This window comes from Falco biarmicus, chromosome 14 (assembly GCF_023638135.1).
Source record: "Falco biarmicus isolate bFalBia1 chromosome 14, bFalBia1.pri, whole genome shotgun sequence".
Taxonomy (NCBI): Eukaryota; Metazoa; Chordata; class Aves; order Falconiformes; family Falconidae; genus Falco; species Falco biarmicus.
The window spans coordinates 305,174-330,433 of NC_079301.1; the positions used below are offsets into that span (position 1 = coordinate 305,174).

Consider the following 25,260-nt stretch of genomic DNA (forward strand, 5'->3'; position numbering starts at 1 on the left):
ATATTGTCCAGGTGTTTTTACACTTGGATACAACAGGCATCAAATACCTAGACCTAGTATTACTTGCATTGAAAACAACTGGCTAGTGCTGTGTGGTGGGCTGACCTGAGCTGGCTGCCAGATCCCCACTCAGCTGCTCCATCCTTCCCTCCCTCCCTCCCAACAGGACAGGGAGAGAAAATAAAATGGGAAAAAAGAGGAATTCCCATTGGGGAAGCAGGGCGTCAGCACACGTAGCAGTTACTTGGGAAGACAAATGCCGTAACGTTAATGTCCCCCCATCCTCCTTTCCTTCAGCTTTTATTGCTGAGCATGATGTTGTTCCAGCAAAACCAAAACTCTTCCATATCTGTCCATAAACAAACTGCTCTCCGCACTGTTAAATGAATTTGAAACCCAGTTTGATTTCAGACCGTATAGGCAGAAAGGTGGAAAAGGAGTGAGAAAGGTGTTTCCTCTACCTGGAATGGTACTTTGACTTGCTGAGAGCTTTAGTAATGGCAGAAGGGGCAGATCGTCTTCTTTGGGCTATGGGCTTCATCTTCTGCAAGACAAAAAGACATTCCAGTTAGCCTGGTCACCTTGGAAGCAGATCTGCTCATCGCACTCCACAAGTCCTCTTTTTATCTAGTTAACCCTCACGAAACCTCAGCACTGAAAGCCGTGATCTGTGCTTTCAGGCACCTCCCTCCCTTCCTTATTACTAAAGCACTTGTCAGCTCTCACATTTATGTGGGATACTTAAAACTTTCCTCACTTAAAATGTTTCCAGTTTTCACAGCCAAAATTCAAATGACGTGAAATTAAGCAGAGAAAAACCCCACAGGCTGAAGGTCAGGAAAAACTTCCTAACACTCATGGCATGGAACGGTTTCTTAAGGAAAGGTATAGAAATCCAATTTAAAACTGGACTGGACAAAGCTGTGAACAAGCATGTAATACCATGGGCAGCCATGTTTTATAGGCTGAAGGTAAGGATGAGGTTACTCAGTAGATTTTTCTCTAGCTTCATCTCCCATGATGTATAGGTTCCACAAATAGACTGTTATTAGGCCCCTCTCCTGGTAGTGTAATCTCAAGGCACTTTTATAACAGCCACAGCCACCAAGTCTTGTGTAACACAGAAATGAGGTGACAGTAAGAGAGGGATTTGTGAGTTAGACATGGTAACCATCCCAGCCAACATGTACACACAAAGGTCACAGGTCTCCTTTTATCTGCTAAATGAATTTTGTGCTGGAAGAAGGTTGACAGATTTTAGCCTGGGAAAGAAATCCTTACATCAGTGGCTCTCGCTTAGTAAACATGGGAAAATCTGTCCCATGGCTCATTTCTAATTTCAGCATTTCCCTGTGTTACAGCTTTAAGTACCAGGAGGTTTAGAGTACATTGAGAACAACTGATCTTTTATTTCTGGATGTATCAAAATATGGAATATTCTAAGAATAAAAGAAACCTGGACTGCTGGTTCAGGAGAGGTCCTGCAGAGAAAGCATGTTCCTTTTATTAACCATATACTTTTCAAACTCTGTGCTGAACACAGAAGTATTTGTTGCATGTGAGCTCAGTAGTCCCTTCTCTGACTACACAACGCTATTACAGCTCAGCACCTTAAACCCACATTAACACACCGTTCTTATGATGTTAGAGGAAGGTATTATCCTCTTTTCACTGACAGAAAGGCCAAGAACAAAGCAATTACAGTCACTCTGGGTGCCTGGTGTTCAACACATTGAACTTGATTTTTCTGAGCAGTCACCAAAGCTGGCTGGGGGCTGGTTTGAAACCCTGCTGTTGCTCACCCTTGCTGCAGCTACAGGGGCTCAGCACAGCTCCAAGTCTGTCTCTAGGGACGGATGTGAGGAATCCCAGAGATGAAGAACAGGGCATTAGTGACCACTTCAGAAGTCGGTGGAAGTAATTTACCACACTTCAGAAAGGAAACCTGTGGTGGAGGCTGGTGTGGAGTCCAGCTGCTAGGGAAGGCGCACCCCTTCTCACACACCATTTCATTTACAATATACCTTTTGACTTCTGTGACAAAAGACTAGGGAATTCTCTACAGGCCTGTTACACAACTCCTGATTCATTGCCTGATCAGGTTTGGCACAAACCTCCAAAGCACAGATGACCTTGGGAAAAAGAGTGTATGATCATGCAACTCAAAGCTGGAGTGTAATTTCCTAATGTACGAATATTCAGCTTTGCAACATCAGTAGTGCTCTCTAAGTAGATTCCTTGTGTATGTGCATATATGTAGATGGAGACAGACGACAACTACTCCGTCATTCCCTGATATGATATTGCCAAGCAAAGATCTGTCTTCGGAAGTTTCACAGAGAGAACTAAATAAAAATAACATAAACTCAACAATGTTTGTTTTTTAAAAAAGGAAGTCCCTACTAAAACAGAACATCTGGCTTTCAGAGGTGCCTTAATAGAATAAAATGTTCCTACAAAACATAGTACGGCAAAGCATTGGTCGTGTGGTATCTTAGGTAGGGAGAAAGGCCAGGTGTGGTTGCCTGGTGGAAAGCCCCATCAAGCTGTCAGCAGCAAGCAGCAGGCACAAAGGGCAATCAGATGCATCTTTGTGCCAGGGGCACATTCCTGAAGAATCCTATGGCATGTAATAACCTTACTGTAGGTAAAGCAAGCATTTTGGCCACCTCAAAACTAGCTGGCTTTGTGGTACAACATGGTAAGGAACACCAATGACATACACTATGTCAGTGTAGTGTTGGAGGACATTTTACTCAGCATAAATTTCAGGGGAGATACCAGAGAGTCAGTGCTGGTAGATCACTTCTGACCATTAGGAAAGGTTTCAGACTGTGTTTGAAGGGCAGCAGCAATGCCTTCCAAGAAGCCTTGTCTTTGCCCACCCATTGTACGTCTCCAGAGAAGCCTGAGGACCTGTTCACTAGCACCAGTTCCAGTGGGTGCTGGACTGCCCGTGGAAGTCTCACAAAGACAGAACTTTGGCTTTGCAGTGAAATGCTGTGACTACAGGAGGCAGGGTATCCTGCCTACGCACTAAGACCACCAGCTGCCCAGAGGTCCAGTTGCCTGATCCCTAACAGACTCTAGGCCAGGGGTCCTCAAACTACGGCCCGCAGGCCAGATATGGCCCCCCAGGGTCCTCAATCCGGCCCCCAGTATTTACAGAACACCCCCCACCCCACCCCCGACGGGGGTTGGGGGGGGAAACCAAGCAGCCGCAGATGACTGCCTGCCACCTCATCCACGTGCCGGCCCCCTGGTCTAGGCAAAGGAGGAAACCGCCTTCCAAGCCCTCAGTCGAGTGTTCTTGGCAGGACAACACTGAGGCGATGGCCACAAGGTCACACAAGTGGTATCTTACTGAAGGAACTGGACACAATTAATTGGCGTAATTTCACAGTTAACATACTTAATTTGCATATTTAACAGATAGCATTATTATAGATATTACAGATATCTATATATAATATAGATATTACAGATAATAAATTGTTCTGCCTTTGGTTTCAGTAGCCACACAAGGTAAAAGCTGCTCATGCCCTCCTTCCCTGCTTGGCAGGATGCATCTGTGCACCCCATTTTAAACAGTTCTGGTTTGCATGGGCTAGCCTACATAAATGCTGTTTCCTTAAGAGGCTGCTGGAGAAGGACAATCTCCTAACACCTTGCGTGTTCTTCCAGTGCCATGTAAAATGAGCTCTGAATCCTGCATGTTTTGAAGTTTTATGTTTTTTTTGCAAAAACCACCCCTCCCATCTCACTACGCAGTAGAGACACTGCAAGGCCTCTGTCTCTCGCAGGAGCTCTCCAGCGGCCAGAGCCCCTGCAGCTCCAGCCCAGCGGCTGCACACCAGCAGAGCTGGCAGCGTGAGGGGGGTGGCTGGTGGTCCACAGCCTGTGGCTCGCCTGGGCACTGGCAGTGTTACACAGCATCGTTCGGCACGAATCATGCCGGCAGCTGCATTCCCCACGAGCACCACTTTCGGGTGACAGGGGGACTTCGCTGCGCTCCTCAACGTTAGAGCTCTGGAGTGCTCTTGTTGGAAGTCAGCTCTGCTCACACTAACCAGGCACTGGAACCAGAGAACCGCCGAAGGCACACAGCATAATGTCTGGGCTGTTTTGATGCCATGGAAACAGATACTCGTTTATCCAACATACTCTGAAAGTGCGTGAACACTTGCAACAGTTTGGACCATGTTTGCACATTACTCATCTCTAAGCTGCCAATTTTAGCTGTGTGTTTCTTGGCACTGAGGACTTTGTGAGTCTAATGCCCCTCATTCCAAACCCATGTATGGCCCACACCCTTGGCTCAGCTGGCCAGCATCAGTGGGGTTTTTTTGCCCCACTGACCTCTGCACTTGAGTGTTATTCTTCACATAAAGTGGGATAGAGATGAAAAGTAACAACACCTGTATAGAACAGGCTGGATTTTCCTTCTGTCAATAGCTGGTCAGAGATTGCAAACAGCTGGCCAAAGTTTGCAACATCTGTGGCACTCCAAAGCTGCTATTTGGTTTAGTTCACATTCAGAAATGAAAATAAGATTTTTTTAACAGTGCAGTTTTTCTGCAAAACATAAATTGAAATATTTGTTTCAGAAACACTGACACACTGTGCCTTCAAAAGCACTAAGTTTTCTTTGACCTGAGCACCTGCTGCAAGCTGACCAGGCTGGTGCACTCTGATAGCAGCATCGGGAAGCTGCCCAGTCAGACCCATCTCTGTCAGTCAGTGCACAGCACCAGGGAAACACGTCTCTGTCACCCAGGAGCTGCTGATGCTATGAAAGACAGTAGGTTATGCTGCCATGGGCCTGAGACCCTAATGCTTCCAGACCAAATGTGGGAGGTAAACACAGCCAAGGAGCTGGTCGGCTTGCCACCTGCAAGGTCAGGACCGCCTGGATGCAGGACCATGCACACAGCAAGATGTGACAGATCCACAGGACTTTGGATTTCTGGGTTAATCCATATGATAGGGCTGCTGCAAAGCTGCAGACCATGGGGCTAGGTGGGTGAGCTGGCATGAAGCGAGGACATTTTCCAATGGAAACTTGCCTGGCAGGAAGCTTTAAGATCCTGCGTGGCAGGAAGAATTCCTTTGGAGCCCTCCCTTCATTTTACTGGAAAGCTCTTCCAAAGCAGTGTGTTTCGATAAAATGTTTTTGTTTTTTTTTTCAATTAATCTGCATTTTCCAGGGAAAAAAATACACTACATGAAGGTTCCTGGGTAGCTCTGCTTTGGCCATAAGGTATGTCACCACTGAAAGATTGAAACGCCAGTCTGAAAGCGGTGTAGAAATAGGAGGATGATGCTCTGCAGAGCGTCTGCCAAGAAATGGGGCTAGCCGGCACATTCAAAACTAGCCTGATAGGCCCATACCGCCCTGCAGTCTTGTAGTGGAAATGTCCTTTGTGGGGATGGAACACACAGCGAGGAAGATCAGTCAGTTAGCCTGTGCCCACCCCATATGCTCTCTGCTGAGGCAACAATGATCGCCATCCCCTCCCTTCTCTTTTGACAAGGGGAGAATTGCGCACTGCTTTTACTGATGTTGTCCTTTGCTAGATAGAGATGGACATAGTCTAAAAATTAAGATGTGACTTCAGATGTGGGACATTCACCCATCAGTGTCTAAGGTGTTGTGAAGGAAAAGTCCAGCTGCCCCAGCGAACTCTGGAGCTTGAGTGTTTCCCCTCCTGTTCCCTCCGACGTGGTTGTTTAACAAGACCCTGCACGGGATCTGGTGCCATCACAAGCAGGATTTAAGAGGTTCAAAGCTGCATTTTATTACAAACCATCATATGGAAATGAGATCAACTCCACACTTCAGACCTGACACTGGACTGGCTTCCCTGTACCCAGGGGGTTTAAAAGCAGTAAGATCAAACATAGGGAGAGGGTTAATTTAGGTCTACCCCTATCCTCAGCATACTGATGTTTCACCATGAATTCTTTGCATGCTGCTGAATGGAGAGACCCTACCACCACTTCACTAGTATGACTCAGGCACCCAGCTCACACCTCCAAGGGAAATTTGTTCTCCCAACGCTCTTAGCTGCCATGTTCTGTTACTCTTATGTGGAATATTCGGCTGTCAGTGTCATTCTGCCCACGTCAGACAAACAGCCTACTTTCTAGCTGTGAAGACAGTGAAAGGGTATCATATACTCTTTAAAAAGAAAAAAAAATTACAAACGCAAACTCTGAGTCAATTCCATATTGACATTCAGATCAGTTAGGGAGGCTTATGTTGCTAAAGTAACAGAAAGAGTAAAACATGGGCCACAATGTCTTTGATTATTTGGAGCATCACAGATTGTTCAGAGCCAGTAACACTGAAACTATTCTCATTCTTGGATGGATCTTGTGAAACACTCTTTTCCTACAAATAACTCTCATCACAGTATTGGTATGTTGCGTCAGAGCAGATAGCTGACCTGCTATTAATCAATGGAACCCAGTAAAGTCGTATTTCTCAGTGGCCTACTGGAACAGAGCAAAAGTTACTGTATACATGTAGATATGTTATTCAGCACTCCGGCCACATTCAAAAAAAGTACTTAAGAGTCCAGCTAAGAGCACAGAAACAATTAACTGATCTCTTGGGCTTGGATCCATCCACATGTAAACAACCGCTGCTGCTTTTCCATCCAATAAGTTTATGTTAGCAGCAGCATTCCTACAGAAGCATCTTAACGAGAGCGCGAGATGCTTCTGCCTGCTGCTCTGTTACGTCTTGTTTATGTGAGTGCAGGATGCTCTTACAAAGTGCCTGTATAAGACTGCAGTTGCATTTCAAGTTAGAAAACCCAAATAGAGAGATTCAAAGAAAGAGAAGGGGAAATTGTTCATTGCATAGAAGGAAATCAGGCATTAGGATACATGAACTGAAAACAACTGGGCTTGCCATTTTATGCTGATTTGCACTTAAAATGAATTTTAGGGAAAAGCATGCTTGCACAGCTGCTGTCTCCTTCTGCCCTTGTTACCAGATTTCATCTGCCACTTGGGAACCCACACAAACTTGAATGCAAGCCCATGACCAGGAGTAATTTTAGCAGGGGCTCCAAACGCTGCTGTCTTGCAGTTGTTCCCCCTTGCCCCTGAAGAGGGAAATCCACTGCAGGGCACTCAGCATCACCTTACTGGGATGCAGCTTCAGTCGTGCCTACCTGTTGCATCTTATCCAGATGTGCTGTGCCACTCTGACAGACTATCTTGGGTGATACTGGCTTGAAAACCTGGGCTCCTTCCTATGTCATGCCACCAGCTCCTTGGAAGACCACTTGCCGCCTTCTCAGCCTTGATTCCCTCCCCAGCTTGCCACCCAGAATAAGACAAAAACCTCGCCAGTTCTCCTCCAAGTGCCCCTCAAAAGGTGAGTGTTTGGAGTTCAAGGACCAAGACACAAGCCCGGGCTGTGACTTGGCTCCCGCGCTGGTCTCCTGCTCTTTGCCCAGCTCCCAGTCAGGGGTAGGTGCTATGCACAGCAGGGATCTGCTGTTGCAATGGTGCTCACGGTTAGGCACTGCTAACCAGCTTCCTCTCAGCCCACTGCCAGATGGGCAGGCCAGCAGACCTGACAGGGAGAAGGCTCCAAAACGGAGCAGTCCCTCCAAAAAACATGCTCTATATCAGGGGTCCTCAAACTACGGCCCGCAGGCTGGATACGGCCCCCCAGGGTCCTTAATCCAGCCCCCGGTATTTACAGAACCCCTCTGCCCCCGCCCCCCCCGGGGGTTGGGGGGAGAAACCAAGCAGCCGCAGATGACTGCCTGCCCCTTCATCCGCGCGCTGGCCCCCTGTTTAAAAAGTTTGAGGACCCCTGGTCTATATAAACCAGCTTCCAAAAGGAGCAGCTGCTTCCCACAGGACCCCCAGCCCAAAACCTCCCCTGCCCCCTGCTGCCCAGCACCAGGGTAACCCCACCGACAGCTCTGGGGAAGCTGGCCTCGAGTGGTGAGCTGCAAACAGCCTCTGTTGTGATGCTCGCAGCGAGGAAGGTCCCAAGGGCATGCTTGGAGGGGAGATGGGAGGTCAGGTGGCTGCCACAAACCTTGCCGAGTACCTCTAGGATGGAGCAGAGTCCAGCAAAGACCATTTAGAACCCTCAGCTATGGTAAATCACTGCAATCTACCATAGTCAGTAGCTTTACACTCCTGTAATATAGGGAAAGAGCCAGGCCAAGGTCACTGAACTCTCAAGTTTTATGTACTGCTTGTATGGCAACATAATGAATCTAGCTAGGGCTGTAGCACGAAATACGCATATGATGAAGTAATTTGGTGGTATTATTATTGTGTCTCTGCTACTAGAGTAACAGGAATAATCAACCGGGTGGAGCACTAATCTGAAAGGTTTGCTAAGTAATGGAGCTATTCAATCATGAGATGTCTTTAGAAGACATCCAGAAATCGTTCTGTGCCTAAAACCTGAATCTTTAGAAGTGCAGTGCCCACTGGCTTCAGCAAACAGGGACGATGTGAGCAGACGCAGCAGCAGTGCCCGTGCTGTGTGCTGTAAGGCATGTAAACCAGGGGGTGAGTCCCCAGATAGGCAGGACAAGACACTCAGGAGATGAAAACGTTCTCGAAAGAATTGATTAGAGGAAGGGGGAGCAGCCTGTCCTGCACTTAGTTGCCCCCAAGTCAGAGTGTGTAAGACGACTGTGAGTATAAGTGCTGCAGGGGCTGGCTTTGCCAGAAGGCACACGAAATCTCAGGGTAGAGGGCTGAACCTGTTGCTTTTCCTGTGCAATCTGGAATATTTCCTGTAACAACTTCACCACTAGTTAACTGTTTGAGGTGGAACTGTGCTAAATTGGGTCATTACCTGGCCAGCTGGAGCCTCTGCTTTGGTCTGCACAGCAGCAGACCCAAGCCTTCCCCCTCAGCTCAAGTCTGGACTTGGGCTGCCCAAGGAGCTGGATCCACCTTTTGAAGCTACCCCTCGCAGTGCTGACCTGGGACTGAGCAGCTGGCAAGACTGCGAGGGCTGGCTGACCCTCTCCATCACCCCAGCCTCAAGAAGCACGAGCAAGTGCCTGCACACCGGTTCCTCCTGGCTGGTGGAGCTCCAGCAGCATTCAGCAGGCATCTGGGCTGCTGCCTGCAGCTCCCAGCGATTCTGCCCCGGGTTCCCTTGCCTCAGCTTGAGCAGAAACAGGGGCAGCAGGGCTGGAGCAGCCCTGAGAGGACAACAGAGCCCCCCAACTCGAGGGGCTGCAATCCTGTCCCCAGCAGACAGAGCCCCCTCCATGGGGCCATCTGCTCCTTTCCCCCAAAAGCTGGCCTGTCCCTCTGCTTCTCACCCTGCTTTTTTCCCAGCAGGGATGGTCTGGGGTCAGCTCAGACAGTGCTGCAGCACAGTGGGTTTGCACTGTTTTAAGCCTGGAATGACACCCTTCCCAGGCTGGGCTGTGAGCTCTGTTACCGGATTATCTGCTGCTGAGGAGGGTGTCAGGATTACCCTTCCCCGCGGTGGGGCTGAGAGGTATCAGTGCTGGCTGCTGTTACAGAACCTACAGGAAGAGCCCCAGCCTCCCTCTCTGCCACATCTGGGTGCAATCCATCACTAAGCTCAGATGTTACCGGTGGTGGCAGGCTACAGCCACCTCCCTCCCAGCCCTTACAGTGACAACGAGTACCTCATTTTGAGAGGAAGCTGGACCAAAACCGTACTTTGCCTCTTCTGGTGCCTGGGCTGCTGCACCTCTGGGAGCGTTCCCCACACCTGCTCCACACTCCCTGCCTCTGAGCAGTCAGGCTCTGCAGGCAAACTTCACACCTCTACGAGATATTCCACCCCAACGCATCAGACGGGCCCTTATCCACTACACATAAGAGCCAGGAGACGATGAGGCAGGCTACAGCGTCCAGCTGACAGTGCTCATCCACCAGCTGCACCACCAGGTTTCTCATCCCAGGAACAGGAATGTTTTCAGTAGACATCAGAGCAGCTCCACACGTTATGCTGCCACAACACCCCGTTCCCAGCTGCCACACGAGCACCCCTGCAGTACACTGGGCCTTCGTGGCTGCTCTACAGGCATTTCAGGGCAGGCGAATAAGGGAAGAGAAGCAAACCCTACATGTCTAGAGGAATGCCCACCGCTGGACATGCCCAGGAGCCGGTGACCAACGGAGGAGCTCTGTTGAGAAAACGATTAGCTGCCAGAGGACTAACACAGCCTTTTTCTGAGACAGCGGTGGCCTTACCAAAAGTGACTTTCTGCTTTTCCCTTTACATAACTACTGCGCTTCACCATGACATCTTCCAGCTGACAGGCTCTAAACACATTACAGTTGTTATTCAACCAAGCCCTTCCTTACTCTTATCCCATACGTCTCCACTCCAGCTTCAAAGGGACTGCTTGGAAAATGGAGAAACTGAGGCTCAGAGTGAAGATTTAAGTAACATGCCTGCAGTGATGCAGAAAAGTAGTGGCAGAGCTAGGCTTGGGAGCTAGGTCTTCCTTCTGGGAGAAGTCTAAGCTAGGGGTCCTTTCTCCTCAAATCATAAGGTATATTATTCCCCTGGAGTCACCGTTGCAACATTTTCACTGCGAAAACAAGACAGAGTTCTTTCCCCATGAGCTTCTCCAAAACCACAGACCCACAGCATTTGTGAGCAGACAGAATCAGAGCAGAGCAAATCTCAGGCAGTATTACCAGGAATTCCTGATACCTAAACATTTGCCATCATCTACCTGTCCGTAGAAACAGGTCCCTTTGCCACCACTGGGGCTATAGAAGCTTTTCCACAACATAGATGACTCACCCCACCTAATAAGAAACAGTATTAACTGCTCATGCAGCCCAATTAACACTGCTAACTGCGCTGTGCCTCCTACCACCCTGAAACTCTGGCAGCCCATTCCGTTTTCTGGCTAATGCGATCCTGCTCCAATCCATCCAGCCTCATTTTTCCATATTTCTTCATGTTAGCTAAGGACATGCATGTCTGCCCATTTATATTTTAATAGTTTGCACTACTTCAACTTTGCATAGGGTGCAAATTCAGTGCCCAGAAGAGGGGGAAAAAAAGTGCAGCAGTTTTACAAGCTCTTAGGGGTGAATTTTGCCAGCACAGGCATATGGTAAAGCATTAACTCTTCCTTGCAAACACTAGGGAGAATCTTTAACTCTACTGCCACCACTTTAACTCTTTGAATTCCTTAAGATCCATAATTAGCCTAATTAATCAGAGGAGGCATCGTAAAATAATGTTGGGTGGCCACAGCCTAGTATTTTATTTGTGGATGTAAGTCTCTTCAGGGAGAAAGGGCAGGGTCTAATGTGAACTCAGAGCTAAGAAACTTCGGTGTAAATATTTATCTGAGCCTTTTTACAGAAGTTTATCTTCCTGTATTGTTTCACTAATTGCTTTCCTCTCCCTTACTGCTAAAATGCAGCTCCAACCAAGCTCAAACATTTCTTAAAACATGCAGAGCCTGATGGCAGTAAATCAGTTTGCAAGGACACACACTGAAACATTTCCTTTTCCTTCCAAGAAATGGAGCCCTGCTAGTTTATTTTAAAATGTCCCATATAAGGGGGACTGGGAGAAACAATTCTTGGCTGCCAACACCCGAGTGGATTTTCCACTTGGAGGTGGCTGGAGATTCGTTTGACTCACACTAATCTGTTCCAATGCCACTTTTTTTCCTTGCTCCCATGGATACTTATACCTGCAGGGCTTGCCTTCCTCAGGAGGCTGGAACAATGCTGAAGCGAGTGCAGGAGGATGTCCTGCAAAGCACAGAGGGGACTGCTGCCGCATGGAGCACCATGGTCTTCCCGGCTGAAACAGGTCTTTCTGAACAGCTAATGTAATGGTCCACACTCTTAAAATGACACTGGGCTGGACCTCAAATCAGGACACATGGAATTTGTCAAGGCTTGTCTCTATGCTTCTGGCTACTGAACACACCCGTGGCCCGCATGGCAGTGCCCTCCGCCTGCACCCATGCCTGGGGAATGAGCACAGGGGCTTGGTCCTGCAATACAGCACTGCCCAGGATCCTAAACCAAAGTGAAACTCTCAACTGTCACCTAAACAGCAGGACGGTACCTAAAAGGGGCTTTTAAGAAGCTTTAAGCAGGAAGACAAGGCCACAGCTCCCATCCATCAGCAGTGCCACTCCCTCAGATGCCCACCTGGAGCTCTGCGCTTCCTCACTGTGGCGTCCAGTACCAGAGAGAGGTGAAAAGTGATGGATACAAGAATAAAACATTAAAAAGTTCCTGCTATGTACAAGCCTCAGCCTACTGATACAGTGTTGATAGACAGAATCTGTGAAAATTATGGGCAACTGCTGCTGAAAACATCCATGGGTGGTCTTTTCCCTGCAAATCTGAAGGGTCAGCAGGAGCATGTCTGTGTATTCTGGGACAGCAAAAAAAGCACTGCAAGAAAAACACTGCTAGTGAGGATGAATATTAGCCATCACCTTCAACAGGCTCAGGCGCTGAACATCTGAAGAATGCACTTGGACAAAGTCTTTTTGGCATTGATAACAGTTTGAAAAACTATGGCTCACACAAATGCAAGTCTCTTCTCTGTAGCCAGCACAGCACAGCAAATTGCTAATTGATCAATAAATATTGATGTTGATTTAGAAATACTTACGTACTTTGTGCTTCTGGCCTGGCAAGAAACTAACAGTTGCCAAAGGAAGGACACCCCCCTTTAGTACTAGCACAGGAGGCCAAAAGTAAAACCTTGTTTTGTAACATTTCTTCACCTTTCTTTCTGACAGTTTGGCTGCAATTCTGGTGTCCATGGCTGACTAAATTTGAAATATTTACTGACAGTGGATTAGAACAAAGAGCTGCCACCTGTTGGGATTTTCCTGCAGTGCTTATTGCCACGGGGAAAACCCACTGCAACAGATTCCCCCTATATGTTCTGATAGAATTTTATAGTGGGACTGTTTCCTCATCCCTTTCCTTCCTTTGAACCAATGCTGAAAGCCAGGAACCTCTCGCGAGGACTTGTTGCCTCTATAGCTCCAAAGGAAACCCCTGCATAGCTCTACACACACGTATGGTCTCTAGCATCAAGCTGTGGCATGCTCTGATTATGAGCATAGCATCAAACAATTACGGGATGACTCATGACAAGACTCGTGGGAAAACAGTGGGGGCATCACTTAGATAAAGCCCTTTAAACCATTTAATTCAGGCTTGTACTTTGGGGTAGAAGTTTCTGATATAAAGCTGGATGCATGTATATAATTGGAAGGGAACTTGTGGAGTTTTACAGTATAAATATTCATCACTGAGGCCAAAGTAAATGAAGAACCATGCTCTTTCTTTAAAAATGCAAGTAAATAGTTCACTGAATGGAGCCCTGGCAAAAGGAAAAACTTGCAGAGGAGCCAAACCTGAGGAACAGAAAAATGTAACACATTCCTTCCTGTCTTTAAAATAACCCCCTTCCCTTCTCCTGGTTCAAAACTCCTCCTCCTGCCATATTAAAAATTAAAAAGCCATAGACAGCTGGGTCTGCCCAGCTACAGAATTACTTCAGCCTTTCCAGAGCAGGGACTCTGAGCTCGAATGTGTGGGCCAGCCCCCACTAGGGACCCCAGTAACTACCGGTGCATGAAATGCACAGCACCCATGCTCAGTGTGTGATACAGGAAGATATAAACTGCACCAGGAAGAGAAAGTGTAAACCACAAAGAGTTTATGAGGCAAGAACACCTCAGGTCCATGAGGCAGGCAGCACAGATCCACCTGAACGCCATGGTATGAATCCTATCCTCTCCCTGGACCCATAGTCAATGCAAGTCGCCAAGCTGCTGGTGGTCCACCAACACCGCCCCGGCAGGGACCAGCCAGGCGCTCCCCCCTCTCTACCTGCCTCGGCTTTCCTTCAGGGACAGCAGCAGGCTTGTTTTCAAGCCAGCTTCCCCCCGCCCCAATGCAAACGTGCACAAACTGTGCTCCCCAAGAAAGGTCCCACATTCCACCTTACAAATGATGTTACAGGCAGAGGATCAGTGGGTGACCCCATCCTCTCCCCCAGGCAGCTGCCAGCAGCCTTCGCTACCTGTCAATTAAATACCTGGTGCACATTGCAAGTCTGGTGTTTCTTATTATCTATTTACAATGATAAAATAATTTTATTTGCAGCTTGGCCATGGAAAAGACCTTGAAAAGAAGCAAGCTCTGTGCATCTGGATTTCATTAGAGCTTAACATTAATCCCTTTATGCCTTAGAAGCATCCTGTTAGCATTATACAGACTCTGGTCTGTTAAATGGCATTCTCAGAGCTGGCTGGCTGAAAAATGGGTTAATCAACAGCACCTCCGCCAGCACACATGCCATGAAAGGCATCTTCCTCTTTCTGTTGCTTGCTCATCTGTCTGTTAGCATCAGGAGGGGTAACACACTCATTAAGTAACATTCACCGCCAAACTCGTCCTCAAGCTCACGATAGCTTTGTGCTAAATTGTAGGATTAAATCCCACAGAATTTTACAGTTGATGGAAATGAAAAATAGGCATCCCAGCCTCAAGTGAGGATCCAAACATTGTGAATTTCATTGGAGCTGCAAGTCTAAAGTTACACAAGTTGGGCAAGTAAAAGTAGACTTTGGCTTAAACAATTGCACTTTTTTGCCAGTTTTTGGAGTTGCAGCAAAGCATTAAGGGTTGAACAGTGACAGAGGCCAAGAGAGAAACTGCTGAGCAGCTGGGCAAAAGTTGAGAATGGAAAGGCTGGCAGAAGCAGCATTCTGTAAGCTGAGCCATGCAAAAAAAGAAGGTGTGAAGGAGGGGTCTGAAAACACAGCCTGAGGAGCTGCCAGCAGACTGCAAAGGGAAGGAGAGGAGCTAATCATGGAGGATGAATGCTCAGAGATCGAATAACCCAGAGGCCAGATTGCCAAGCGAGCCTAACAAAGAAATATGCACATTCTTACAGCAAAAATGTTCTTGCCAATGACCCAATGCAAGTCAAGTCATGTGGCCTTAAAGAACATGTCCCTGTTCTTTGATGCCACAAGAGGTGGAAAAAGATAAGCAGTGGAATCAAACTATTCACATTAATTTCCTTATATAAGGCTGTTCTAATTATTCCCAGGAACGACTGCCACAAGCTACCACAGAAACTCACAGATGAGCCAAGGAGAAGCAGCGATGGGAACAAGGCAGAAGCTGTTGTGTGCCACCGCGGTCAACAACAACATGCCAGTGCTTTGCGGAGGCTAGGCTTTGTGAGAGCGGGCACAGCATCTCCAAAGAACCAAAGGCTAGAGAGCAAGACTCTTCCTAGCCAGTGCAAGGGCACAGTCTGGGACAGAGAGGGGACAGAAAGGAGCCACCTCAACATAGGTAGCACCTCCTCCTGGAGCACCAGCCTGCGCCGGCCGTGGGGACAGCAGGTGGCCCTGGGGTTTTTCGGAGATGTCACTCTCTGCCTCTATTTCTGGTGCAGCCTGAAGGGGCAGGCAGTGGAAAACTCCAAGAAACATCATATTTAAAGATACTTATTCTGATTCATACATTATTCCCCACCTTCATTTCTCCCAGTATTTCTTTCTCACTTTTGCCTTAACCTATACAGGAACCAGTGTGAAAACCGTATTGGCAGAAACTAGGCCAAATACAAGACACATTATGGGGTACAGATGACCCCAAAAGCTTCCTCATCTGCCTCTTCCACCTCTTTTCCCATTACTGGGGTTTAACACATGTTTATGTGCAAACTAATACCTCCAGTCATGAGTGTTTTTGCGGGTCTTTGATAAATATTTGATAAATACTTTACGATTTGACAGAATTTTTCCAATTTTGAGGTGTTCAGAGCAGAAAACAATTGTCCAGCAAGATTTACAGAAGAGCTACATAGATGGAATTTGTATTTTCCATCACTTAGCTGTTAATTCCTATTGGTTTTACTACTTTTCAGGTAGAAAACTGTCCTGAGGCTGAACACTAGCCTCTTCATTTGCTCTCCCTATGCAAGCACATGTACACATACACATCTGCATACACACACATATACGCACAAAGCTCCTTGGCTGATAAATTTCCCAATAAATGCGGCAGACAACTTCAAAACCAAACCAAGCCTTTCAATTGGAATTATGAAAAATAAGTTTTAAATCACAAAAAAACATCCTGTTTTGCTTCAGTTTCTCTCTCGCATGCCACAAGCCGAACTCCACCCTACCTGTTTTCAGAGGGGCTAACTATGGGTGTCAGGTTTTGGAAACTTCCATGTCCTCATCTGTTCTGCTATTTGCTCTCAGGGGAACACAAGGCAGGCAGGACTGTGGTGACAGGAGAGGGGTTGGTCCCCTGTGCACCCAGCCCTGCACCAGTCCTTTTTCCCCCAGCTCTAAGATCCCTCAGGAGAAAATGCAGAGAAATGGAAGAGGAGCAGAAGTGGGGTTTATTGTTTTTTGTTTTGGTTTTGGTTTCTTTGGTTAGTTTTTTTAATGACAGTGACACCACAGTCTCAGACTCGCTGAAACAGAGAAGGTGCTGTTAAGCAGACTTGCTATTCGCTCTACTAGGCCTAAGTCCTCACATCGATGACAGTTTCACAGACAAGTCAAAGAGAATCTCCCAAGGAGATGCCAGGTCCCTAACCAGGAGCACATGGAGAGGTTGGGAGCTAGCAAGGCAGGTTTCCTGTCTTAAGAGAGAAACCAGCCATACAGATCAGATACGTACCATACTTTAGAACCCCCTCTAGATGACCTCTGCATGCCAGCACCCAGCCGGAGGATACAGGCTGCCTCCTGAGCAGAGCTGCGAAGTGGGTGATGTGCTGCCGGTGCTCCGGAGGCTGCTGGGGTGTTCGTTTGAGACGGGTGCCACCCGATGTAGCTCTGACTGTACACTGTAGGCAGAACACCGGCGCATAACAGCCTGAGTGGCTGAGTGCTGCTGTGGGTGTTTTTGGAGGGGTGTGTATTTGGATCTGCTGGGGTGCTACTTGCTGTGATGGCAGCACTGGCAAGGGTGGTAGAGTAATATGTGGATGAAGGTGAACAGAACAAATAGAGGAGCCTGAGGTGTTTGTGAGGGTGTTGGCGTGACAGAGGGTGGAACAGCAGCAGGTGGTGAACCTATGGCAGGCAGGAAGGTGGAATATGGTGTGCTGGTGAAACGCTGCACATGGGGGACGAGGGAAGGATCCACAAGAAGGATCCCTGCATCAGAGCCACAAATCAGGATCTTCCATATCACAAGCAGGAGAGGATCTGAGATCCCCCATGGCTAGTCAGGAAGAACAAACATCCACTACACCTTCAGGCTAATTAAGAGAAATGGTATCAATGGTACACTCCTTGACATCTCCCATACCTATGAAGTAAAACCAGTCCAACTATGCTGATGCTCGATTCACATCCCCTGGTTACAATCTAGAAGAGTTCCAGCACCCAGAGCTAGCTCCTCTGCAAAGACAAGGGCACACACTTCCCACTTTTGGGGCCAGCCTAGCTGAGTTACAACGAACAAAGGTGAAGCACCAAGAAGCATAAACGGTCTCTTCTGCGAATGCCAATCTCACCTAGACCAGAGCCACATTAAGCGATCTACATGTGCATTCAGCCAAAACCTAAAGTGCAGCAGCACTTAAAGACAGGTCAAGAGAAAGGAACTGTGTCCAGTGCTGTTGACAGAAGGACCTTCACCGAGCAGCTCTGAGGGTCTGCAGGGGAGGCAGAGACCATCATTATGGCCGCATGGCTAGAGACACCTATCCAAAATCAGGTTATGCACCCATCCAAAGTGTGGTATTGTGTTTGGCAGGGATTCCCTGAAGCAGCTGACTCTCAGAAAATTTAAATCTTTTTAAGCCAACAAACTTCAATATTTGCTTTCTTTGGAATCTACGTTAATTTTTAAAACATCACTAGAGGGCGTTAAATAAATAGGCTTCCCAACCAAGCTAGAGGCAGTGAGATTTTTGAGAAAACTATTTAGTTGCAGACCTCTGGGAGAAGGTTTAAAAGGCCCATGCGTATCAAAACGTCCACCTGACCACTTTCTCTCTGGCTCACAAACTAAATGCTTTACTTCTCTTTACGTGTGCCCTGGAGAGCACCAGCCCAGGGGCCCAGGAAATGTACCCAGGAACTTCCCTGCAGCTGGGCATGAGCTGTGCCAGGTCTCAGCAAGTCACCGGGCAGCTGTCCCATGATGAGGAACGCTGCCATGTATACATATGCTATCAACTACCAGTGGCTTAATTAGCTTAAAGTCATGCTGGACAAACTAATGACCAGGTCCTTGATGAAATCACTGGGAAGGCTAAGGTGCAGTGCCTGGTGCCTCTGTGCATCCCAAGGAATACACTCCATGTAGGAGCTCCATGCTCCTGCAGAAGCTGTGCAGCTCCTGCGCAAGCCCGCGACCGGCTGTAACATTGAGGCAACAAACATACTGTTAAAGGCTCTCATTTTCCATCTCTGCAGGTACCATAGAGTTGGCACATCACAGCAACGCTGTGTCTATGTTGCATAAAGGCATCAGCAGACAGAGGTCTGGTTAGGAAAAAGAATGTTAGGGAATGTTCTAAATGCAGAAGATGGGAAGGTAAAGGGAAAACCAGACACCTCTTTCTTAGGTAGGGCCCATAGGTAAAAACGGCAAGCATCTCTAAATAACTGGCAGCAAAAGCTGCAATACAACACCAATCTGGATCAGAAGGATGTCTCTGGTTGTGGGCATCCTCCAGCCCTGGCAAGCACTATAAGTATTTACAACTAGTCGCAGATTTTTTTTATATATTTTTTTTTAACAGGACTTGCTATTTATTCCAGTGGAAACTCCCTGCAAAGAAAATAGCTCTGCTCAGCTACTGTTTGTTTTGGATGATTTGTCTGAGAATTTCAAACTAGTGTTTTGAATAATGCTTACAGCTTTCCCTCTTTATTTTCCATTCTTTCAGGCTAACCCCATGCTAATACGATATTCTATTGTTTGTTCTGTTGAATTTAAAAAAATTACCCAGGGCAGCTGCCATTCGGCAGACTGAGCATCCCTTCCCCAGCAGCGCGCTCCCTGCCCTGCCACATGCTTCACCTCCTCCAGAGACTGCAGCCTCTCCTGGCCATCTAAAACCACGAGGCGGTAGGAGAGGAGCTGAGGACTGCTTTGCCTGTCGCCGTGTCCCGACACGAATGCAGTGACATGCATTTGGCAGGTTTCCTAGCACTGCAGCGGGATGCGAAAGCGCCGCGATGCTGCCGCCCCTCTGGGAAAGCGACCGAGGGGTCGCGCTCGAGGCTGGGCAGCCCCCGGGCCCCCTGCGGCACGCCCCCCCCCCCCCCCGGGTCACTCCCCCCGACCTGGCCCGACACCGCGACGCCCCCAGCCCACTGCCCTTTCGCAGGGAGGAAACCGGGCCCCTCCGTCGGCCGCCGGGCTGCAGCCGATGCTCCCCAGCACCTGCCCCGCGGCCCCGGCTCCGCACAGCCCCCGCTCCGCCGCGCCAGCGCCTGAGCCGCGCGGCACCGGCACATGCACCCAGCCGCCGGGCCGCGGGGGGGACACGCGGGCACACCGGAGGAAGGGGGCGGAGAGACACCCCTCCCCGGAACGCAGCCCCCGGGGGCCCAGCGGCAGAGCCCCCCCGCAGCGCAGCCCCGGGAGGAAGCGGGGCGGCCCCGCCGCGGTACTTGCCTGGCTCCGCGCGGAGCCCGCGGCGCAGCTGGGGGCGCGGGCGCGCTGTCATGCCCGCAGCCCGGGCGCGGCCCGGCGCATGGCTGTCGGCGGCCGACGAGTGGTCTCGGCGCTGGGCGCGGGGCCGGCGGCCCGGCCGGCCGGGAGGGGAGGGGCGGGCCGCTGCGAGCGGGGCGGCTCTGCCCCGCCGGCCATTGGCTGGGCGCGGGTCAGGGGCGGGGCCGCGCGGCGGCGCCCCCTACCGGCGCAGGGCGGCAGTGGCTCTGCTCCGGCGCCGTCGGGAGCGGGGGGGCCGGACCGAGTGCCCCGTCGGCGCCAGCCCGCCCCTGCTGGGCGGGGGGCACGGCCCAGTGTGCGGCGGGGCAGCGGCAGCCCCAGGCCGCCAGCTCAGCCGGCGCTTTCCGCCTGGGCCTCCCCCGGGAGGCGCCGCATGGGGGGGGGGGGGATAAATGCTGGGAGAGCGCAAAGCAAAGCGGCCGGGGCGCGGGAGCGGGGGTGGGAGGGGACTGGGTGTCTCTGCTCGCTGCCCTCGGTGGCGCGGAGCCTCGCTTTCCGCGGCGGCATTGCCCAGGAGCAGGCTGAGGGGCTCTGCACGGGGACGCGCGGCCCCGGAGGTCCTGCCGGAAGGCGGCTTCTCCGGGCGGACGCGGCCAAGAGCTGGCAGGACCCAGACGGTCCCGCTCTTGCTGCGGAGGGCGGCTGTTCTGCACGTCAGTGCACCTGAGCAAGGGGGCATGAAAGCAACTTGTGAAGTCACATTCCCACCACTTCCTACCTACCCCAGCTATCAGCAATGTATGTGCCCACACAGGTTTCCAACTTCTCCTAAAAGCAACGAGCTTCCCACTTTGCTTATGCCTATGTCTGTGTCATTCTTTACATCCAGTTCCGTAGAAAACCCCCCAAAATCTAGTCCAGTTTAGCAGTCCGTCTGCTCCTTTGGGAGGAAGAGCCTGGTTCCAGCTGGGCAGTATGCGCCAGAGTATTTGGGACCATCTAACTGCAGCCATTGTCTCTGCACGTTGTGATCTTTCCCTGATCCTTGCTCGCTCTCTAGGAGGAGAGTTGCTATCCCATTTTGGGAAAACCTGGCTTGCCACCCTTACTGTATTTGTTTGACCTCTTCCTTGAGCTTTCTGCAAGGAAGCCAGTTAATGCAATTGTGCTAATAGATGTTATCATGAAGTTATTTGTTAGTGTTGCTGTAATGTACAGGGCTGAAATTTTTTGAAAGAGCCCCCTGAGTAGGGACTTGAGTCCTATTGAAAGTTAAGAGTGACTGTGCAGCAAAAGCCAGCAGGCACTGTGTTCTTACTCCAAGGTTTTTAAAGCTCCTGTTGTGGGAATGTTTTGCCATCATAAACAGAATAGAGAGGTATGTAAAAGCCCTCAGAAAACAGCGCAAACTCCTTGCTGTCCTGCATTACTGGCGCTGCTTAAAGTGGGATCTGCCTGGGTGGCTGTCTCACAGGCTGAAATAATCTGGGACTGTTTATCACTGAGAAGGCAGGAGAAGCAACAGAGGCCAAGTGTATTCCCTCCCTGCCTCCTCTCCCTTTTTAAAAATGTTTTTTGTTGTTGTTGTTCTGTAGGAACTTTCCTTTAGAAAGATTTCTACTTGCACAGCAGGTATTTTTGTCTATGTGGGGAAGTCTATTTGTGTTGAGAAAGAAGCCGCTTGAGAGACTATTTCAAGGTAAACACATACCAAGGGTGGATACTTTCACAGTTGTGTCACTCTGAGAAGTGCTATCAGATCCTCTCTGGTGAGGTGCTGAAAAGAATACATTACATGAGGAGAATGTACTCTAATCTATGCTAAGATATTTTTATGTCTTTCACATTATAGGTTCAGTCCTGCAAACAAGTAATTAAAGCGTCAAATAAACTGAAGCATTTAAAAAACAAAAGTGCACCACATCTCAGTCGCACAGACTGTCTTGGAAAGTCAAGTGATTTTTAAAACCTATAAAGAAATATGAGGGATGCTTTATTTGCCACCTGGTACACTGTGGTATAAGCTTTGTTTTCTCTATGCATATAAGATTTGAAAAGTGGTGATTTTTTGATAATGATATCTCCTCTGTCTCTAAAGAACCCTTACAAATATTTCTGAACATAAGATACATGAGATACCTTTGGAAAATGAAATTATAGCCCCCACCCCCACCCCCCACCCCAAGTGTATGTGGTTTGTCTTTAAAAAGACAAAATAAAGCAGCCAGCCTCCCCCCAGCACACATTCATGGAGCATTATGAACCATGCACCCCTTCCCCATCCGCTCTCCTTCTCCTGGGAAATAACTCAGGAGGCATTTCCTGTAAGCAAAAAGGTGCAAGTGGGCTAGAGAAACCTAAGACTGCTCACAGTGCTAGTGCTTATTAGTACTTTTCTTCCATATTTTTCCATGAAAATGGACCCACAGTCCTGATATGGCTCTGCCCACTGACTTGTTATAGGAATGATACTATAAGTAAAATGGGACAGCCTTTTCCAAAGGAGCTCTCCAGATGAAATTTCTTGAGCTTTCCTTTCCAAAGTACCTCTTTCCTAACCTACCAAGCAGAAAAAGTTCCCTTTGCAGTTGCAAGTTCCTGTGAATTCTGAGTCTAACAACACTCATTATACTAATTAAAAATGCTTTAGATCTCTAAGCTTATTACACTCCCACCAGTAGCTTGATGGAATTCAGGTATGTTTCTTTATCTCCATTGCATGGGCATAGGGTTTCAGGATATCAGCAAAATGTGTCAGTAACCAAAAGAACATTTCTCCTAAATTTTCAAGCAAATTTAGACAGAGGATCCTCTTCCCTCCCCTTTGCCCCCTGCCCAAAAAACATCCATGAATGATCATTTTCTGAAGAGCGGTAAATCTTCCTAAGAAAGGGCTCAGAAATAGCCTGCTGTTTTCTCAGACTAGTTTGTTTTATGATATCACAGCAGCCATGTAGAGGATCAGATATGGAGAAAGGAAATAGTTGCATCATGCTAGGGTACAAATGCTGAAGCACTCTCTCCAAGGAGCAGAATTAGTGATATGGAATTTAGGAAGGTCATTTCTGCTTGAATTGCCTTTGCTTATGACTTTGTTGCTCCACTCCGTTGTATGCCTATCATTCTGAATTACTCTGCAATGTTGGCTTTTCCCCTTTTTGAAATGTGAATACACATCAAGCATTTTTTAAAGATACAACTGCTCCAAGCCAGCCGAATTGGCTGCAAGCCTTGATATTATAGGGAGGAATTCAATCTTGGAAATCTGACAGCATCAATGGTCTTTAGGTCCCTGGTGTCTTTCAAAGGGGCGCTGAATGTCAGTGCTCCACTGAAACAGCCTTTTCTAGCAGGGAAGCCTGTCTGCAAACACATCAAACCCAACTTGTTCCAACTGTAGCCCTCAGAGTAAGTTTTTAAAGAGTCCTTAAAAAAAAAAAAAAGAACTCAACACTCCCCAAGAAATAAAACCCCAACAGTTTGGCATTTGTTTTCAAAAGGGCATTCAGGATAAATTCCTTGACAACTGTTATTCCCAATCATTGTGCTTTGGAAAGATGCGAACACCACAGTATCAGGCATTTTCTGAGGCACCTCCGCCGGACCCAATTCCACACCTCTAGCCCCATCTACATTAGAAAATAAAGAATCAGCCAAGGGATTCTGCTCCACTGCAGTTGTTTCCTTTGCTGGTTATGGATTTGTTTCAAAACATAGTGCAGTCCAGTCCTCATCCTCCTGTGCAGGCAGGGAAGGTCTTGGAATACTTCCCTTGTTTATGGGACATGGCTTGAAAACTTTGCTCTGCTGCTGTCAGATCTCCTTGACCCTGTTGCCTGAGCATCAGTGAGGAGATCTCTGTCTGACAGGAGCAACTCAAACAGAGACAGGCCAGTGCTGAACAGAAGTAAATTTCTCAACAGATAGGAATATTTTGTTTTAATTTTTGGAGTTGTTATTTCATAGTGCAGAGAAACTATTTGAAAGAGTGTGCCAGCACACAGGATCAACAAATAAGTTCACTGTGCTCCCGGGTTTGCTTTCCATACTACAGTGCTGCAGAAATACTACATGACTCATGATTTGCTGTTCTGCTGACACTGTTACCTACATTTCTACTGCACTGATGTCCAGTGGTCCTAATCAGTTATTTGCTAAACAAATGTAGGAATCAGCTAAGAAACTTTTCCACACCTAGCACTACACTGTCACTGAGCTGAAACCCAGGGAAGTTCCTCCTTCCCTTCAAGCATTAAGTCATAGGCTGTGGCTGAGAGCAGGAAGTTGGGTTAGCCGGGGTATGGATCAGATCTGTACAAAAATCTGTGTTCCTTTGCTGTGAATTTTGATGATAGCCTTTGATGTGTGAAGGCTAGCCCATCACATCCTCCCTACACAATGTCATTTAACGTGATTGCCCAGGCTGGATCTTGTTCTCAAGCCAAAGGTTGACCTGGCCCCTGCTATAGAAAGAATACATCCTATAAGCATTGTGTACTCCTCTCCCTGATTTACATCATGTTTCCTTTACCAAGGCTTGCTGGCATCCTGTTTTCCTGGTTCCTTTGTCTGCTGTAGCTTCATTCTGGGCTGAAAATACCATAAGGATGTCTGTACAATGGTTTGGTATGTCTGAAGAGCACGAAGGCCACTAAAAGGAATATGTTTCCAAATGGCAGGTACTCCTTTTTCTTTCCTTCCTCAGGGCAAAAAGTCAGTTTTATAACAGCCCTTCTTGCCACAGTCCTCTTAACTACTTCAGGTATGCATTTCCCATGCAGTTTCTAGCCATTGCTCTTTCCTGCCCTCAGCCTGATGTGCCTCACCTCTCATGTCTGACTTGCTGCTTTGTAAAAGGCTTTTTGCCCAGTTAGCAACAGGCTTTTTCACTGCTTGGCTAGTATTCATTCAAGTAGGGTGTCACATAGTTTTGCTGCTAGGCTAGGAGAAAAATGTGTTTCTAACATACGTAATGTTCTCCCACAGGTACCCCACCCCTACCCCTTCCCAGTGTGAACACAATCTGACAATATAAAGATCTTTTAAAACCACCTCTAACTTGGAGTTGTGCCCTTGTTTGCAATATAAACAGTCAGTGTGTCTTGCCATGCCGTTAATCAAGCAAACAGGATTAGAAAACACCTCACATGCTATTTGGCCAAGGTGTTGTTGCTTTTGGAATCTCAGATTTTGCATTTCCATGCACACTAGACTAGTCAGTTGCAGTGTGGTTAAACCTTCATTTAGCTGCTGGAAATACCCATGCAAAAATCCACAACCCGCTGAAACCAGTGGGATAACTCATCGGTTGCTCCCCGTTCCTCTGTTTCAATGAAACATTAATCACATGAGTAAACCCACTGAGATTTGGGCCATAATTTTAAGCAATGCAATTAGTTAGGTTTTGCTCTGCTTCTGTTTCATACTTAGGGTCCTGCATACTCAGGGGATAAAGCTGTCAGATTAGAAAAGCTGTATTTTCTAAAGAGTTTTGCAGAGATGTGGAAGAGACTGGAGAGGGAAAGAACTGGAGAACAGGTCTTTAGATCTTTAATAGCAGTGGCATGAGGAAGGCTCTCCTCCCTCTTCTTGTTATTG

General features: G+C 48.1%; 1 protein-coding gene across 1 annotated transcript in view; it reads right to left on the minus strand.

The window, feature by feature from the left end:
* Positions 1 to 19,814, minus strand: part of LOC130158821 (rho GTPase-activating protein 20-like) — a 39,716-nt gene extending 19,902 nt beyond the window's left edge. The window contains exons 1-2 of the mRNA XM_056359881.1: positions 19,666 to 19,814; positions 462 to 544 (exon numbers count right to left, since the gene is read on the minus strand). Of these exons, the coding sequence (XP_056215856.1) occupies positions 462 to 541 (80 nt within the window). The 5' untranslated portion in view covers positions 542 to 544; positions 19,666 to 19,814. The remainder of the gene's footprint in view (positions 1 to 461; positions 545 to 19,665) is intronic.
* Between the last annotated feature and the right edge of the window lie 5,446 nt (positions 19,815 to 25,260).